At 41.7% G+C, this 17,161-nt stretch overlaps 1 protein-coding gene across 4 annotated transcripts in view; it reads left to right on the top strand.

The window, feature by feature from the left end:
* Window positions 1-17,161, top strand: part of SLC4A10 (solute carrier family 4 member 10) — a 363,776-nt gene that overhangs the window by 272,164 nt on the left and 74,451 nt on the right. For all 4 annotated transcript variants that reach the window (XM_090045612.1, XM_090045611.1, XM_090045610.1 and 1 more), the window contains exons 8-14: window positions 991-1,148; window positions 3,636-3,723; window positions 6,909-7,055; window positions 9,187-9,287; window positions 11,024-11,198; window positions 11,395-11,528; window positions 14,687-14,932. In XM_090045612.1, the coding sequence (XP_089901738.1) occupies window positions 991-1,148; window positions 3,636-3,723; window positions 6,909-7,055; window positions 9,187-9,287; window positions 11,024-11,198; window positions 11,395-11,528; window positions 14,687-14,932 (1,049 nt within the window). The remainder of the gene's footprint in view (window positions 1-990; window positions 1,149-3,635; window positions 3,724-6,908; window positions 7,056-9,186; window positions 9,288-11,023; window positions 11,199-11,394; window positions 11,529-14,686; window positions 14,933-17,161) is intronic.

The raw sequence follows: 17,161 nt of genomic DNA, 5'->3' as shown, positions 1-17,161 counted from the left end.
TTCCAACTTTATTATGTAATACTATGTAGAGTGATATGGTGGAAATTATACATTAAATAAATTATTCTGAACATCAGGGAAATGACTAGACAGTAGTGTAAAATCACTGCAATCAAGATATGTTAAAATCCATGTAAAGTGTTTGAAAATAATAGTTTAAACATCCAGCACAATCCAAACCTAAATTAAAACAAGTTTCCCTTGCTTATACAAAATGGAGGCCTTGGTTCCTGTAACTGTTATTAAATAACATTATATAAAATTTATAAGAGAATAAAGTATGGCATATTTAACATTTGTTTGGCTCCTGTAAATTATTTACTTAGGCCCTTGCCAGACATACAGGTAAAGGCCTAATGGGATCTGATGCATGATGCAAACAATTGTACTTCCTGCCATTCCACACGTATGACAGAGGGCACGATTGTGGGTTCATGCATCAGATCCCATCATGCTTTTTTCCTGGTGCAGGAGGAGTCTGGATACACAACCTACACTCCCCCCTGCACCACGTATCAAGCTCCTGTGGCTAGGAGCCCCCTCAGTTGATGGGGCTACCAGCTGGAAGGGCACACCTGGCCATACTTTCAATAAATGGAGTGATATGAGCTAGCCACAAAGTTATTCCACATTGTATCACACCATTAATTGTTTGAACATGTGGCTAGGTTAACTAGTTAATAACATCTTAAATGTAACATGGAGCAAGGCCTTGGGTTACATTAAAATTTGCCTATGCTGCAGGATTATATATTTTCCCATTGCATAGCTGGGCAAATGCTACTAATTTATGATAATTCATACCACTAAGAAGGAATTTAATTTCTCTCTGAATTTTTTTGAGAAAGAAAACATCACAAGCAGACTAATTAAAAAAAACCCTTATGCCATCACTGGTGACCAAAAGAAGGTTCTCTGTTTCCACAAAATAGAAAACAAGAGGTTGTTGTATATGTTAGCATTTTGGATGACTCACTGTGCTCTTCCCAGGTTGATCTACACTTCATGAAAAAGATACCTCCTGGGGCTGAAGCTTCAAACATTTTAGTTGGGGAACTAGAGTTCCTGGATCGTGCTGTCGTGGCTTTTGTTAGGTTGTCCCCTGCAGTATTGCTTTCTGGGCTAGCTGAAGTTCCAATTCCAACAAGGTAAGTATTGATCGGTACTACTTCATTTTCCTAAAGTGTATTGCTTGGAGCTATAAAGCAGGATGATCCTTCAGCTTTGTTGTTTATCAGGTGATGAACTGGATTACTACCTTATAACAGGTGCATCTTTCCTGCCTTTTTAGAAGTATGTGTTCTTGGGTGTGTTTTGGAACTTGAGGCCTGTTGGTCAATGTTGTGTTTCTTCCTGGAAGTAGAAGAAGTTTATGTGCCAATCCATGTATGGTCCCTGAACATGGCTTAAGAGCCCCAGCATCTCTGGTAAACAACTGAAAAAGAGAGAATGGAAATTCTTTCCAGCATTTATATATTGCACAGCCCCCCGTTATACTGTTCTGTTCTTTTCTTTCCTGTGTCACAGCTTATTTCTATCTTCTGTTCCCTCTTTCAGAGGAAGCTAGGAAAGAGAGGAAGTAAAACGTCTAGGTTTTTTTCATAAGAATAATTAATATTTTACTAAAACTAAAATGGGTGGAGATGCCCAGGAAAACTAATCAATGAGAGTGTTATCAGAATAGAAAGAATTACACAATAGTAAACAATTTAAGTATTAATGAGAATTCAGAAGCCATTGAATATTGTGCAAATATTTGGGATGATTGAATATTTCCTTGCTAAGGCCAAATTGTGGCCCATGTACAGAGGCATCATGGGGACCAAAATGGTAATGAGGCACAGTCACTCCATTTATTTTCTTACACAGTTGAAAGGAATTGTGGCCTTATCACCCCAATGGATGCACCAAGGCACTGGAGAATGTCTCCTATGTAGAGATAAAACAGGAGCCATTTACTTTCCTAAGCAGAGGAGGAACCAAGAGGGAAACTGATTCTCACTTATGTTACCTTTCTGGACAACACAGCAATGATCAAATATTGTGGCAAAGGCCACAGTTGATCCCTGCCCCAGGCATTCATGACACAGTTGCTCTGTTCATTGGTCACTTTTTGTTGTTTGCCAGTTTTAAAAATTTGCTCAGAAAACCATGCAACTTAGGTGAGCATTCAAACCCCCAAGTAGTAAATAGGTAGGTTGAACAGTTTGAATGCTCCATTAATGGTGAAACATTTTATATAAATGTTTGGTGAATATTAGTAGAACTGGGTGAGATTTTTCTGTTGAAACATAGTTAATTGGAAAATGCCAGTTCATCTCAACAAAAACTTTTTGTCAAAATGCATCAATTTTAGGGAAACATCTGTTAAGAGATATATTTTCTTCAGGATGCAAGTTTGGTCAGAGAGAAAAGAAACACCTCCAGAAAAGCTAGTTGCCCAGTAATTTGAGTATCACCTGGGATATAGGAGACCAGAGTTCTAGCTCTGCTGTGCCGGACTAAAGCTGTAAGCAGACATTGTTCTTGGAGCAGGATCATTTGTTCCAGGATGTGCCCCAACATAGTTGATTGGCTTCATTGGGTGGCACAGACATCTCCTCTTGTCCCAAGTCGGGGCACGGGAGAGCAATACATGTGCCAAGCGAATCTCCTGCTGGGGGGCTAGTGTGGCACAATTCTGCAAGTGGGGAAACTTGGGCAGATGCTCCTGGGGTTTCAGAAGCGTAATCTTGCAAGGGCATTCCTGGGGTATGCAGAGGAGGAACCAAGCTCTGGGAGCTTTGGGCTGCACATGCTCTCCTGCCATAAAGCAGACAGACATCCATCATGTAAAAGGAAACACAGTGTTTACCACCTATTTTTGTGTCCACAATTCTGAGTGTTTGTGGCATAACAAGGGTCAGGGACATCTGTTTGCTTGGACTTTTTGATGCTGTAATTTTTTTTTATGGCAGCATAAAGACAACATCTGATTGCAGCATAAGATGTGAATGTAGTTTTCCCATATCCCAGATGAATCGTGAGAAACCTTTTAAGAATGCCTATTTTTATTCAGAAAATGTTTCGGATGACAGATTCTGACTATAAGAATCCTAATTATTACCCAAGTATATTCATGGTAAAATATTCCACAGTCCAAACTTTGATGATAAGCATTTGGGGTATGAAATGGAGAGTTTTTAGTATGCAGTTAAAATAATAACAAAAGGCAATAGGTGTTATTTTTCTACCCTACATAGTGTTGTGCACATGCATATTTGGGATAACTTCCATAATATTGCAAGAGTGATGCATATGAATAAATTGAATAGCTATCTCTGTCAAAGGTATTTTTGCATGAAACTTTAACATTATGTACGTGGGTTTAGTCCATAAGGAAATTTGAGTACAAACAACCCAGTCCAGCAACAAAGCTCATTATATACATATGTTTCTGCCAATTAATATAAATTTCAATTTTTTATGTCAACATATTTAAATTATTGTGTAAGGATCCTCTGAGGCTGGTTATTTTTTATTATTTTGTTGACACTATTTCTTGTGGTTAAAGTTTTTAATGAATGGTTTTGTTTTTACATTAAGCTATTTCAGCTTTTCATTCTTAACATATTTTGGTTTTGCCTTTTTTGTAGGTTTTTGTTTATTCTTTTGGGACCACTGGGAAAAGGCCAGCAGTATCATGAGATTGGGAGATCAATTGCAACACTAATGACAGATGAGGTATTCATTATATACAAATCTAGATTGAAATATCAGGAGGAGAAAAAACAAACAAACTGAAGATAATGTAGGACCAAAAAGGTTCACCTGATTTTTGTTCTGTCTTTCCTTTCACAGTATTAAAGTGTAACCAAAGATAGGATTTGACGTCACAAATGGAAAATAGTTAATCATTTTTATGATGTGGAAACAACAACAGGATCCAGTTCACAATTGCATAGCTGAATTGGTTACAGGAAAAGAATAGGAATGACTTGAAATATATTTCACCCATAGGGTATATACAGACATTTGGGGTGGTTCAGGAGAGGTGGATGACATTACAAATGGCCACTTGATCTAACTTATTTCACCCAGGTGTGAACCTTACACTTCGGGTGTAAACAGGAGTGCAGCTCCCAGCTGTAACTCAGAATGATTTTTGCAAAGCGTTCTGAGTTGCAACATTACCCTGGACCAAACAGAAGTTCACTGTTGGTTCCACGGGAGAGGGAAATCTAGCTGCACTGTGAGCCTGCAGTCAGGTTCCCATAGCAATGGCCAGGCTGTCTGCCAGTGCTCACTGTTGTCAGAATGGGAGCAGTGAAAGGCAGCGGAGGGAGCTCATTCTTGGGGCTCCCCAGCTGGTGCTGAAGGGTGGGGTGAATTGAGTCCCCCCATCTTGGGGGGTGGGGAAGGGCTGCAATACACCCACCCCACCCTCCAGGGGACTGAAAAAATCCCAAACTGAACTCACTCTGCTCCCTTTCCCCTCTCCTGTTCTGAAAACTGTAACAGGCTGGGAGCTTGGCAGACACAAGTTACAGAAGAACTACATTTTGTAATATCTTTATCTGATACCTCATGCAATGAGGGGGTCAGATTTTCACCCAACTGGCCATTTTTTTTAAGCTGTTTGCAGCCGTGCACTTGTGTTTGGTCACAGCTATAAACTGTTTTTTGTGGCCAGATCAGGCAAAAATTATCACTTTTGTCTGCACCCTTAGATACCTAGTGAGGTAGATCTAACTGTGAACTGTACAGAAGTAGTTCAGGACAGTTAAACTGGCCTAAAAATGGATGATCTAATCTGTGTTCAGTGTACCTCTGAGTATGGTCTCACCAGACCTGATCTAAGTTAGACTATCTAATTGAACTTCTGTACAGTTCCCAGTGTAGCCCTAGGGCTGAGAAAGACCAGACACTGGCCCCAGCCCTGGGGCTGTGCTTCCCTTACTCTCACCCCTGGCACTGGGCTGTTTTTAGGCCCCCTAATCCCTTTCTCAGATTGACAACCCCCCCCACAGACCAGCCAGTCCCCACCCCAAGCCCACCAAACTCATCATCCCACAGGCTACTCCTGGGGACAGTTTTACTAGTGTTCACTGGTGCCAGGAGCTGAGGAAGTAAATTGGGAGGTGGGGAGGGGGTTGGTTTGCCAGAGGAGGGTTGTTCATCTGGGGTTTGGGGTGAGGTTGGGGGCTAAAAATAGCCCCTGGTCCCCAGGGGTGAGGGAGAGAGCCCCTTCATCCCCCCCCAGCCTCCTTGTGGACCCTGCTGGCCCCCCTGATCCCAACAAACCCTCCTGGACCCCACCAGCAGCCCCACAGACCCCACTTGCAGCTCCCTGATCCCTCCCTGTAGAACCTGCTAGCCCCCACATCCCCCTCAGAGCCTGCCTGCCCTCATTGTCTCCCCAAGCCCCCCAACTAGCTTCTCCCATCCTGACTTACCTTAGAGCTGGTGGCCATTTTTAACTCAATCCAACCTCCCCCTAGCCTCCCCAAATGTCTGTACATACCCATAGGCTAGGGACAGACATTCAAAAAGCCTGAGCCTGAATTGATTCAATCTTTGCAGGTTAGTCTAATTTGAGTAGGCTGAACTGGTTTGAAACTGGACAGGCATTCTCTCTGGACTGAGGCAATTCAGACACATTCCTGCAGTGGCTTAGCCTAGAAGGTGGGGGACACTAGAGCAGCCCTCCCTTCCCTTCTGCAGGGAACTAAGATGAGGGGGGATGTCTGCCTGCATGGTCCCAGGCTTTTCCCCACTGGCTGCTCAAGGGGCAGGAGTGGTATGAGCCCCCAGCCCTGTGCTGGCACTCTGAGGCAAGGGGTTGTGTGCAGTGCATGCATCTCTTGATACAGAGCTTTTCAATCTCCCTTCCTGCCTCATCATACTGTCTGCAGCAAACTGACAGGTGAGCAAGCCACCTGGGGCAGAGGCGGGGGGGGGGGGGGGGGGGGGGGGCGGGCAGGCTGATAACAGTTTTTGTCACGTGATTAGCAAAACAATAGCTTCTTTCCATGTTACTTCAAACTTCTTAAGCAGCTTACCAGCTGACCTGTTTGTTAGCTCCAAAAGCCCGAAGTGGTCACTGTTCTCTCTGCTTATCTCAGTGAAATTGGAGAGAGTTACACACACAGACAACTCTTGGCATTAGCTAACATATCACATGCTGGCTATGGTTTATGCTGTGGCAGAGAGGAGGAAGTGATCTCTGCTTAAGCAGGGAGTGGTGGGGGAGAGAGGGTGGTATGAGGAAGCCAGCAGACCCTGCTGTGCCTGCAAGTCTGTGCCGAGATCCAGCTAGGGAGCAGAGGGGAGGGGCCAGCCCTGCAATGGAGCAGAGAGCCCTGTCCAGCCCTGAGGGCATGCTGGGATTCTGGAGGACTCTGATTTAACTCAAATCAGCAAGGGGTCTGGGACAGACATTGCATAAACTGATTTGAGTCAAATCATTGAAGTCTAATACTACATTCAACCAGGTTTATCTCAAACCGTTTTCAGACTGGTGTATGTGCACTGAACATCTGTTGTGTTACAGGTTTAAACCAGTGTCTGATCACTTAAACTGGTTTATATGTAATGTCTGTCCCTAGTCATAAAGAATAAATTTTTAAAAGATAAGATGCCATTTTATATAGTTACATTCAGTGGAATCAGTCACATTTTGAACTGTCAATCTTAGGAGTATAAACAGTATACTTTATTAATGAGGCCCGTTATAGTGTCTGTCTCATTAGAAGTGACAGCCAGTTCAATATTGTGATTATTTTTTTTTTACAAAGAAGTGGGAAAATTGATAAATTGTATTCCTTACAAGAGAAAGAAGTAGAAATATGAAAGAATTTACACTTACAATCTTATTTATATGTAAATGAGAGTTTCATATATTTCTGGCTTTTGTTTTCCTTCAACAGGTATTTCATGACGTAGCATATAAAGCTAAAGATCGTAATGACTTGGTCTCTGGAATTGACGAGTTTCTTGATCAGGTTACAGTTCTCCCTCCTGGAGAATGGGACCCAACAATTCGAATAGAGCCACCCAAAAATGTTCCTTCTCAGGTGGGTAAATTACACTTAAAATTCAACAAGCACTTAAGTGCTTAGCAAGCAGGTGAAATGTGAATTATCTATATATTTTTTTTGCTTTTCAGATTAATCCGTAATCCATTAAGAAACTATTAAGAGCTGAGGATAACAATTCTCTGTAGTGGGAAGACTGTTGTTTATAGTTTTATGAAATCACACAAAATAAAATGCACTCAGTTTGGTTATGTGATGCTTAGATACTCAAGAAAATTGGTGATTTAGAATATCTGAGAGACTGCAGTCCAACCAACCACACTGTCATTTAATTATTTTATTTTTACCTTTGTTCATTTCTCAGTTACTCTAGTGATTTAATGAATGTCTAAATGATTTTGTTCACATGTACGTCTCTGAAATTATGTCATTATAATCTATATACGCTTTCTGTAGAGCAGAGTATAAAGTATAATCTTTATACTCTTTCTTCTGTTTATTATAATTACATGCTTCTTGAAAATAGAAAATTACAAGAGATCTAAAGTCAATATTAAGATATCAGTTACACAAAGCAAAACACCATGCTGCAACCCTGTGAAGAGGATGAGAGGATAAGCACAACTGTTACTTAGTACCTGATTGAAAACTGATCACATACAAAGGTAGTGAGTGTGGTATACAAATGGATACAGGGCATATTAGACTATTAAAGATAGCTCATGGCTTTGAATAAACAATTACTTTTATACTTTAGAAGGCATTAAGCTGTCTAGTTTTCAAAGACAGGAACAGTTATAAGCACTTTTACCCTTATTCTGGTCTTATCTCAAATAAGAAAGTAAGATAAGACTAAATCAAAATAGGAAAATCAGTAGAACTGTCTTTCATAGAAATGGTAAATAAATCAGAAGATTGAGAAACCTATTGTTACTTTGTACAAGCACAGATATTTTTTCTTGACTTCCCAGAGAAACTATTTTTTTCGTCAGGAGGAAGTATAAGCAAACCCAAGAAAAAGCGCGGAGTAAATATATACTTTCTTATTTATTAAATTGCTTTTAATTAAATTATTTTGCTTTTGCTGAGTTGCTACTTTTTAGTAGAAGTAAAATGAGCAGGTAAGAAGGAAATCTGAGCATAACATAATGATATTTTCATTTCCCTAAAATATTTTCCTGGAACAGAAGTTTTTAGTCCAGGTTCAAAATTCTTTGCAGCTGGTGAGCTACTTGTGGTATTTTCATATTATGGCAAAGTTTGGAGAACCTTCATGAGACTTATCTAAAGCAACTGAAGGCTTTAACCTAAATTTGGACTTAATCCTGTGCCCTTTATACTGAGCATTAAAGACCTAGGATATGTTGCATACGGAGCTAAGACATTCTGAAACATTTAAGAAATTTCAGAGGAAGATGTACAGAAGCTTAACTAAGGAGGGTGACTTGGGCACCAGCCCTGGGTACTGGTGCAAAAATAGTAGTTACTCCTGTTGCTTTTCCAGCTATTGTCCCACCCTGGCAGCCTAGCTGTGGCGGCTGCCCTGTTCACTGTTGCTGTCCAGTTATGTGGGTAGTTCTAGTTACTAGTTTTTTTGCAGTGCGAAGTCCTTAAACAATTACTCCTTAGTAAGCTACTCCCTTTCATACCTGCATGGAAATTTCTTGCAACTAGAACTAGAATTACTGGAACTGGCTTTAAACTTGCATTACAGCAGTGATAGCCTGGAACTAGTGCAGGATACAAAACATGATGAGCTTTGTGAATGTTCAGTTGGCAAGCCAGTGCAGAAATCTGTGCTGCTGTGGTTACATTAGTTTAAGGTTGATTTTGGCGTGTGTACTTGAACTATAGTCATACCACTGCAGTATAGATAAAACTTCATAGAACTCCTGAGAAACTGTCTTAAGATACTCTTCCCACTTCTACTGTTTGGAAGCTGCTCCTGCAGGTCTCACCCACCTCTTTTTGTATGAAGGCAGCACAGCCTCATTCTAATTATAATACCACACACACAATAGAAACCTAGATACAATTTTAAATGTGTTTCTTTTTTACTTAATGGATGGAAACTAAAAAGGGAAAATAACTATATCTCTTGCCTTCTTTTCTTGCTAAAATCATATTTGGATGATTAAACTGAGTAGTAAAAAACTTTCCTTTCTTGTAGGAGAAACGTAAGATCCCAGGAGTGCCAAATGGGACAGCAGCTCATGGGGATCCAGAACCACTTGGAGGGCATAGTGGACCAGAATTGCAACGGACTGGAAAGTTAGTGGGATATTATGTTATATGAGAGATGGTTTTTTTAAGCAGTATGCGTCCAAAGAAAGTGTATTGGCCTGAATTTCTCTCAACTACCCTGATTCAGCATGCCACTGTATTCACTGCAATGGAGTTATTCCTCATTACATGGTTATCAGGTTGTATATTATGTAGAAATACCTGGTATATGTTGAGTATCAGAAGTAGAATAGTTGTGGTATCCTGACAGTCCACCCAGGCTAATATACCATGCTTCTTAGCAAGTAAATTAGTCCAGGCAGAGTGCTGCACTAATTCAGTTACACTGCTTTTCAGAGCTACCTTGGTTATCTTTACACAATACTGCATAGTGAATGAGATGAAAAGAAATAAGGTATTAAACTAGCAATTTTCACTTTTTGTTTTCTATAGAGTATGCTTTCTATCCTTTTAGTGAACATGAGCTCTTTTTTTAATACTATGAGATGATCATATGACTGGTAATCATGATTAAAGCTACTTGTTTCATTTACATATGCACTGTAATGCACATTGACCTATTTTAATGCACATTAAAGCATTACAAAAATGCACTTTTGCTAATGCATCTTTTTCCAGAACCTCACAATGGAGGCACTAGATTTAACATGCAATAGCAAAAGTGCATTAATGAACATGTAGACACACCCTCTGGAGTGAAAGGAAAGTCAGAAGTAGCTGCTCTCATACACTTTAAAAAATATACTCTTTTGTTGCTGAGCTTTTTCAATGGTTGAATACCTTGCTCAGGTGGCAACTGGGGTGAGTGGCTGGAAGCTCAGAGGTTGAGAGTTCAAGGCTACAGCAGAAACACTCTTCTCTGACTGCCAATGAATTTGCAAGGTCTGCTAAATACTTTGTCACAAGGACACGAGAAAAGAAAGGAAGTGATTGAATTGTGCAGCTCTGGCTTTAAATACAATAAGCCAAAATCTCCCCTCAGATAAGCAGCTCTGAAGGTATGTGTTTGAGGGTAGATTTGTCCTAAAGAATATGTGCATGCTCTTTTTTTGCATGTATTATAAGCACAGCGGTTTCAATTGGCTGTGAGACTAGTAACCACACTATGTATTTAATTTTCTTTTCACTCTCCTTCAGTTTTAAGTCTTGTTTAAGTACATTGAGCTGGAAGTGTATGTGGAACAGCTGAAGAGGTGATAGCAACAGTTTTTTTAAACCATCTTTTCAGAGACACCATTTATCTTAGGAATGGCGAAGAGCCAGTCATCTTCCTCTCAGTAAAATTTAGAGCAGTGTCAATGTGGCTCTGAATTGTACCTGCCTGACTAAAGTCCCAAAGGCCATTCTGACACCAAAGGATTGTCCAAAGACAGAGGCTCTTTAGCCCTGGAACACCCGGTATGCAAGGATCCTGGAGAAAAAAGAATATTGCAGAATCAGTCTGTCAACGACACCCAAGGGGTATTTCTGGGTAGGTGGCTTAAACCAGATTTGGCAGCTGTGTACAGGCAGACTGGATCAATGCAGAGAGATTGAAGAGTACAGTCCAAACCATGGCTTTTATTTACTGAGTATACTTGGTCCTTTACAAATGGCAAAGGAAGACACAAAATTTCGTCACAGAGAAGTTCATCTAATGAAAGATTTGAATGAAAAATTTATTGTTTATTTGATAAAGGGAGAGAGAGAGTTGCTGCCTACTGTAAGCAGCACCATAGGAGAAAAGTAAAAAAAAAAAATTCTTTCCCCTTTCTTTTTCTTAGAGTTTTTGGAGGACTGATTATGGACATAAAAAGAAAAGCTCCCTTCTTCTGGAGTGACTTCAGGGATGCTTTCAGCCTACAATGTCTCGCATCATTTTTGTTTCTCTACTGTGCTTGTATGTCTCCTGTCATCACCTTTGGTGGTCTGCTGGGAGAAGCAACTGAAGGTCGTATAGTATGTGTTTTACTTTAATCTGAAATTTTAAAACGCATTGACTTTATTAGGTATGTGATTAGTATATTCCTAATGTGGCATAAATCACCTTTAAAATATTACGGTCTGCATGTTTGAAGGCTACAAACTAAGTTGCTGCATACAGGGCTTGGAATCTAAGGAAATATACATAAGCTCCTGTTTGTTTCGTGTGCAGAGTGCAATAGAATCTTTGTTTGGAGCATCCATGACTGGAATAGCCTACTCGCTCTTTGGTGGACAGCCTCTTACAATACTAGGCAGCACAGGACCAGTTTTGGTGTTTGAAAAGATATTATTCAAATTTTGCAAGTAAGTGAAATCATTTTCATATTTAAAAGTTTCAGGGAACGTTCTTCGTGCAATGTGGTGCATATGGCTAAATAATAACTGCAAATCATTTGGTGTCATGAGGATGATTTAACTATGCGTAATGTAAGTGAGGTTGTCCCTTTCATGTGTGACATCATGAGCTCCTTTTTAATTGATGGCAATCTAATATAAAATTCAAAATATAGCAGTTAAGGGCATGATCCTCATCCAGAGGTATCAGCACCTCATGGAGTAAGGTCAGAAGTCTTGATTGTGGGAAATAGAGCTTAGACTTTTAGAATATGTCTATGCAGGGCAGCAGTACGCTCCATTGGTATGCTACTGGCCATTTTCCACATACACATCCCTCTGCCCCTGCTTGACACTCCAAGTGTGCAAATACACTCTGGGATGTTCCCCCTTTTCTTGCTCTTGAGACATCATCTTCCAGCATGGGAGTGGCATGCTTAGTACTATCCTGCCTGGCACATGCTGCTGCTACTGTACAGTCGCACAGAACAGTTTCTCAGTGATGAGAAGCAAAGAACCTGTTAATTACATCAAAGCGAGGGTTTTTTTTGCCTTTTATAAACCTAGTTTCATAGTTTGTAGGGTTGGAAGGGACCTGAGCAGACCATCAAGTCTGACCTCCTGCCATGGCAGGAAAGAGTACTGGGGTCAAACAACCCCAGCAAGGTGATTGTCAAGCCTCCTCTTAAAGACCCCCAGGGTAGGAGCCAGCACCACTTCGCTTGGAAGTTGGTTCCAGATCCTAGCTGCCGTGACAGTGAAGTTGTGCCTCCTGATGCCTATCTGAATCTCCCCTCTGCCAGCTTGTGACAGCTATTTCTTGTCACTCCTGGTAGTGCTCAGGGAACAGGGACGCCCCCTGTGCTTGCTGGTTCCTTCTGACTAGTTTATAACAGGCCACTAGATCCCCCCTCAGCCTTTTCTTGTGGAGGCTGAACAGGTTCAGGTCCCATAGCCTCTCCTCATAGGGCCTGCCCTGCTGTCCCTGATCATGCAAGTGGCCTCCTCTGGGCCCTCTCCATGCTGTCCACATCCCTCTTGAAGTGTGGCGCCCAGAACTGGACACAGTACTCCAGCTGCGGCCTGACCAGTGCCGCATAGAGGGGGAGGATCACCTCCTTGGACCTGCTTGAGATGCATCTGTGGATGCGTGTCAAGGTGCGGTTGGCCTTCCTGACTGCATCCCCACACTGCTGGCCCATGTTCATCTTGGCATCAGTGATGACTCTGAGATCCTTTTCTGCCTCTGCACTGACAAGAAGGGAGTTCCCCAGCCTGTAGGTATGGTGCTGACTCTTCCTTCCCAGGTGCATCACCTTGCACTTGTCAGTGTTGAATCCCATCCTATTTTCATCCGCCCATCCTTGTAACCTGTCTAGGTCCAATTGTAGCCTATTCCTTCCTTCTAACATGCCCACATCCCCCTTGGTAGTGCTTTTTACCCCCTTGTTCAAGTCACTGATGAAGATGTTGAACGGTGCGGGCCTGAGGACCCTGTGGAACCCCACTGCCCACATCTCTCCAGGTCCACCTCTTCTGTGAGGATTGTATCCTATCCTAAAACAATTACATTTAAATTTCATGACTGAAACTCAGGCTGTAGAACAAGATACGCTTCATAGATTTAGCATTTTTTCATTCCTAACAATGGAGTGCGAATAACTAGATATTGAAAATTGATGGCATCTCTTAATCCTAGGATGTAACAATTCCCATCTCTTTAAAAGTAACTAAATAAAGCTTAAAAAACTAAAAGAAAAAAGCTATGCCAAAATAACATATGGCCAGCTTCTCACTTCTAAGCTAATGTACTATAAGTAATATCCCTCTGCCATGATGTGGGTGAAAATTGTGTCTACATTCTGTGCCCCTAATGGTGAATTTCTGCTTTCCACAGCCTGATGTGGGAAGGTGGCTACTCTCACACTTCTCCCAGTGAGTCCAATCCCTTGTGTCAGCCTGAGTTACAGCTGGGACTTCTAAGGCAGGAAGGCTTGATAGCAGAGGAAATCTCAATCCTCCCATATATGAGCAATGCAGAGTAGGAGGCCCTTTTTAGGTTTCCAGGTGCTCTCTCTCCCTGATCTCCATGTAGCAGAGCCCTTATAATGCTTTGTGCAGGCTAGGTGGAACATAGGATTTTGTTCTGGGTCATGAATACAGTGGGGAAAAAAAACAAGATTATCAGACTATTACATCTGGTTTCTTGCTAAGTACAGCCATTTGCTGACTTCAAGCTTTCAACTTTGAAGAGAAGTAGCAGAATCTACCAATTTTACTACCCATTTAGTATTAGAGTGTATACAAAAATTGCTCACTGCAATTTTATACTCAGGTTTTCCTTTGTTCTTAAATTGAGAGTAAAGATCAGGTGGGAATCTGACTTCAATTCATAAAAATAAGAAATTCTGACTTAAACCTGCCTTCACATTTCTTTTTATTGAGAAGTTTGAGTCAGGAAGTTTTTAATACTTTCTATTTGTTTTTCAACTAGGTTACAGACCGAAAAAAATATTTAAAAAGGCAAAACTGAATTACCTGGGAGAAGTAATAGCATTTTGATGTAGCTTTTTAGTAAAAAAAATAATACAGCTATGCAAAGTGTTATTTATATACATTTATAGGTCCATGGCTTAAAAAATCATCCCAAAATAATATTTTACCTACCTAATTATTTCTAGTGTTTTTACATTGCACATCATGTAAACCTCTGATCAATCCCCCGCCTTGATGAGTTGACCTTCTAGATGTTTCCTGCTAGGACAGTATTCTGCCTTGGATCAGTGGTAATTGCAAGTGAAAACATGGCAGGGTTTACTGTACCATACAAATCATAAAGTTTTGGGTTCTCCTTACATCTCTAGTTACAGATATAGTACTAGAATGCACTTTTGTGATATGTTGGGCACTGAGTTATCTGCATTATTTGTTTTACAAGCATCTCTTACATACAGATAACTTCCTTGGGTTTACTATTTCTAGAGATGATGTTTGTAGTTGGCTGGTCAAGAAAGGGTATAAAAGCTGGATATACCTATGCAGAGGTGATTTTTGGAATATTTATTTTCTCTGTCTGTGAAATAATGGTTTGATAAGTTATGGTTAATGCTTGTTTTCCATTTCTTTAGAGAGTATGGGTTGTCATACCTTTCTTTGAGAGCCAGCATTGGACTATGGACTGCAATTTTATGCATCATCCTTGTTGCAACTGATGCAAGCTCCCTAGTCTGTTACATTACCCGGTTTACTGAAGAAGCTTTTGCTTCTCTTATCTGCATCATTTTCATTTATGAGGCCTTAGAGAAGCTATTTCATCTCAGTGAAACATATCCAATCAACATGCATAATGATTTGGATCTACTGACTCAATACTCGTAAGTAAGATTTCTTTTGGTAACTGAAGGAGATTTCCTTTTCATAGGTAATGCTTTCACTCTATGAGATAAATGTAGTGCATGGGAGGGAAAGCATTTTCATGATTAAAACACATTACTTGATATATACAACAACCTGCAGACACTGAGAGAATGTTTATCAAAGTTACATTAGCTTCACATGCTATTGTTGTCACTTTCTACTTGTTCCATGTGAATGTAATGAAAGCTCTGCACAATGAGGAAAAATATGCCTTTTAGGTCCTGATTTTTCTGTGGTGATTCAAGTAGAGGTCCAGTTGACTCCAGTAGGATTTTTGCTCCCATCAGAATTGCAAGATAGACACTTGATTTTACATAAGTTTTATTTCATAATGACTCTTTTCTTGAATTTTGCTTCAAATTCAGATTTTCGTGGGCAACTGGTGCCTCCTGAGTTGGAGGGACACCAGTTCACTGACAGAGGGGTGTCCCCCAGCCCCTGACCAGGGGAGGGGTCCTGCAGCAGCTGATCGCTGGGATGGTGGGGGTCCCCTAACAGCTGATCACCAAGCCAGCGGCAAAACCGGAAGTGCAATTCGGCGGCACTTCTGGTTTCATGGCTGGTGCTTCTAGGGGGTGCACATGCATCCGCGTACACCCCCTACACATCGCCAGTGCAAATTATTATTCTTTCATTTGTATTAGCCAAATGCAGCTTCCTTAACTTTGAGTTCGATATCCCTCTCTCTCTCTCTCTCTTTATATATATATAATCTATCTCCCAAGAGATACTGCGTTAGGAAGAAAAATGAGTAGGTTCAACTGGATTCTCACAGTGGAAAATATTCAGTGAAAATATTTATATTTCCACCATAGAAAAGGTACTGATTATATTTTGTCATTTAAAGGATATTTTTAAAACTAAAGTTACTGACTTGCCTTGGGCAGGAGTTTGCCCTTCCCACCCTCAGGCTTACTGAAGAGGTGGTTAGTGGAAGTAAGCTTTCATACTAGAACCTTCAACAAGACATCTGGTTGAGTCAGTCAGGATCCCAGTATCGGTAAGCCCACACATTTGAAAATCATGACTCAGACTCCTCCATAAATGATGAGAAATGTGGCTTCTTTCTGTTTGCTTTCCAAGTTTTAAGCCTTTAATGGTTCAGGTTTTCAATTTTTTCTCCAAACCAAAGAGGGGAGTTGAACACGGAGACTTTTGTGTAATATGTGACTCCAGCCACGGTGAAACACCAAATGTTGCAGAACTCACAATTAAAATAATAACAACTAGTAACAACGGCATTCCCCTCCATGGCTCCTGCTAACCATTGGATATAGAATCTGCTTTGGGCCAAGCTAGCTCCAGAGGCTGGCAAAGAGGTTAAGGGACAATATAACCCTTCTTTTACCATGTCTGTAGGCCAGGAGTGGGCAAGATATGGCCTGTGGACCAGATCTGGCCTGCCAAGGGATTCTATCCAGCTGTGACCCAGACACAGGGGGCAGCCTGGGCCGTGGTGTGTGGGGATGGTCTTGCCACACCCAAGCATGAGGCAAGCCAGGGGCAGCACAGCAGCCGGACTTAGCTTCCCACCTGCCCCTGCAGTGACAACTCCTTCTGGGTGCTGCTGTCCATGTTGCGGCCATCACCAGATTTGGCCCGGTGTATCGGATGGGGCCACAGGCAGTTGGGAAATGGCATCCAGGAGCAGCACAGAATCATAGAATCACTGAGTCAGAAGGGACCTAGACAGATCATCTAGTCCGACCCCCTGGGCAGGAAGGAGCACTGGGGGTGGCAGGGGTCATAAGACCCCAGCCAGGTGCCTATCCAGTCTCCTCTTGAAGATTTCCAGGGAAGGTGAGAGCACCACCTCTCAGGGAAGCCTATTCCAGGCTCTGGCCACCCTTACAGTGAAGTAGTTCTTCCTAATATCTAACCTAAACCTGTCCTCCCTCAGCTTGTGGCCGTTGTTCCTGGTGACTCCAAGGGGGGCCCTGGTGAACAGACTTTCCCCGAGTCCCTGCTGGTGGCCCCTGATAAGGTTGTAGGCAGCCACAAGATCCCCCCTCAGTCTCCTCTTGCGGAGACTGAAGAGATTCAGGTCCCTCAGCCTCTTCGTCATAGGGCTGGCCACGGAGGCCCTCAACCATATGAGTGGCCTCCTCTGGACCCTCTCCAGGTTCTCCATGTCCTTCTTGAAGTGCGGCACCCAGAACTGGACACGGTACTCCAGCTGTGGCCTG

The sequence above is a fragment of the Crocodylus siamensis genome, chromosome 4, assembly GCF_052110815.1.
Source record: "Crocodylus siamensis isolate JL-2025a chromosome 4, ASM5211081v1, whole genome shotgun sequence".
In the NCBI taxonomy this organism is placed as follows: Eukaryota; Metazoa; Chordata; order Crocodylia; family Crocodylidae; genus Crocodylus; species Crocodylus siamensis.
Note: the sequence above shows the minus strand (reverse complement) of the source record. Positions and strands in the feature narration are given on the sequence as shown.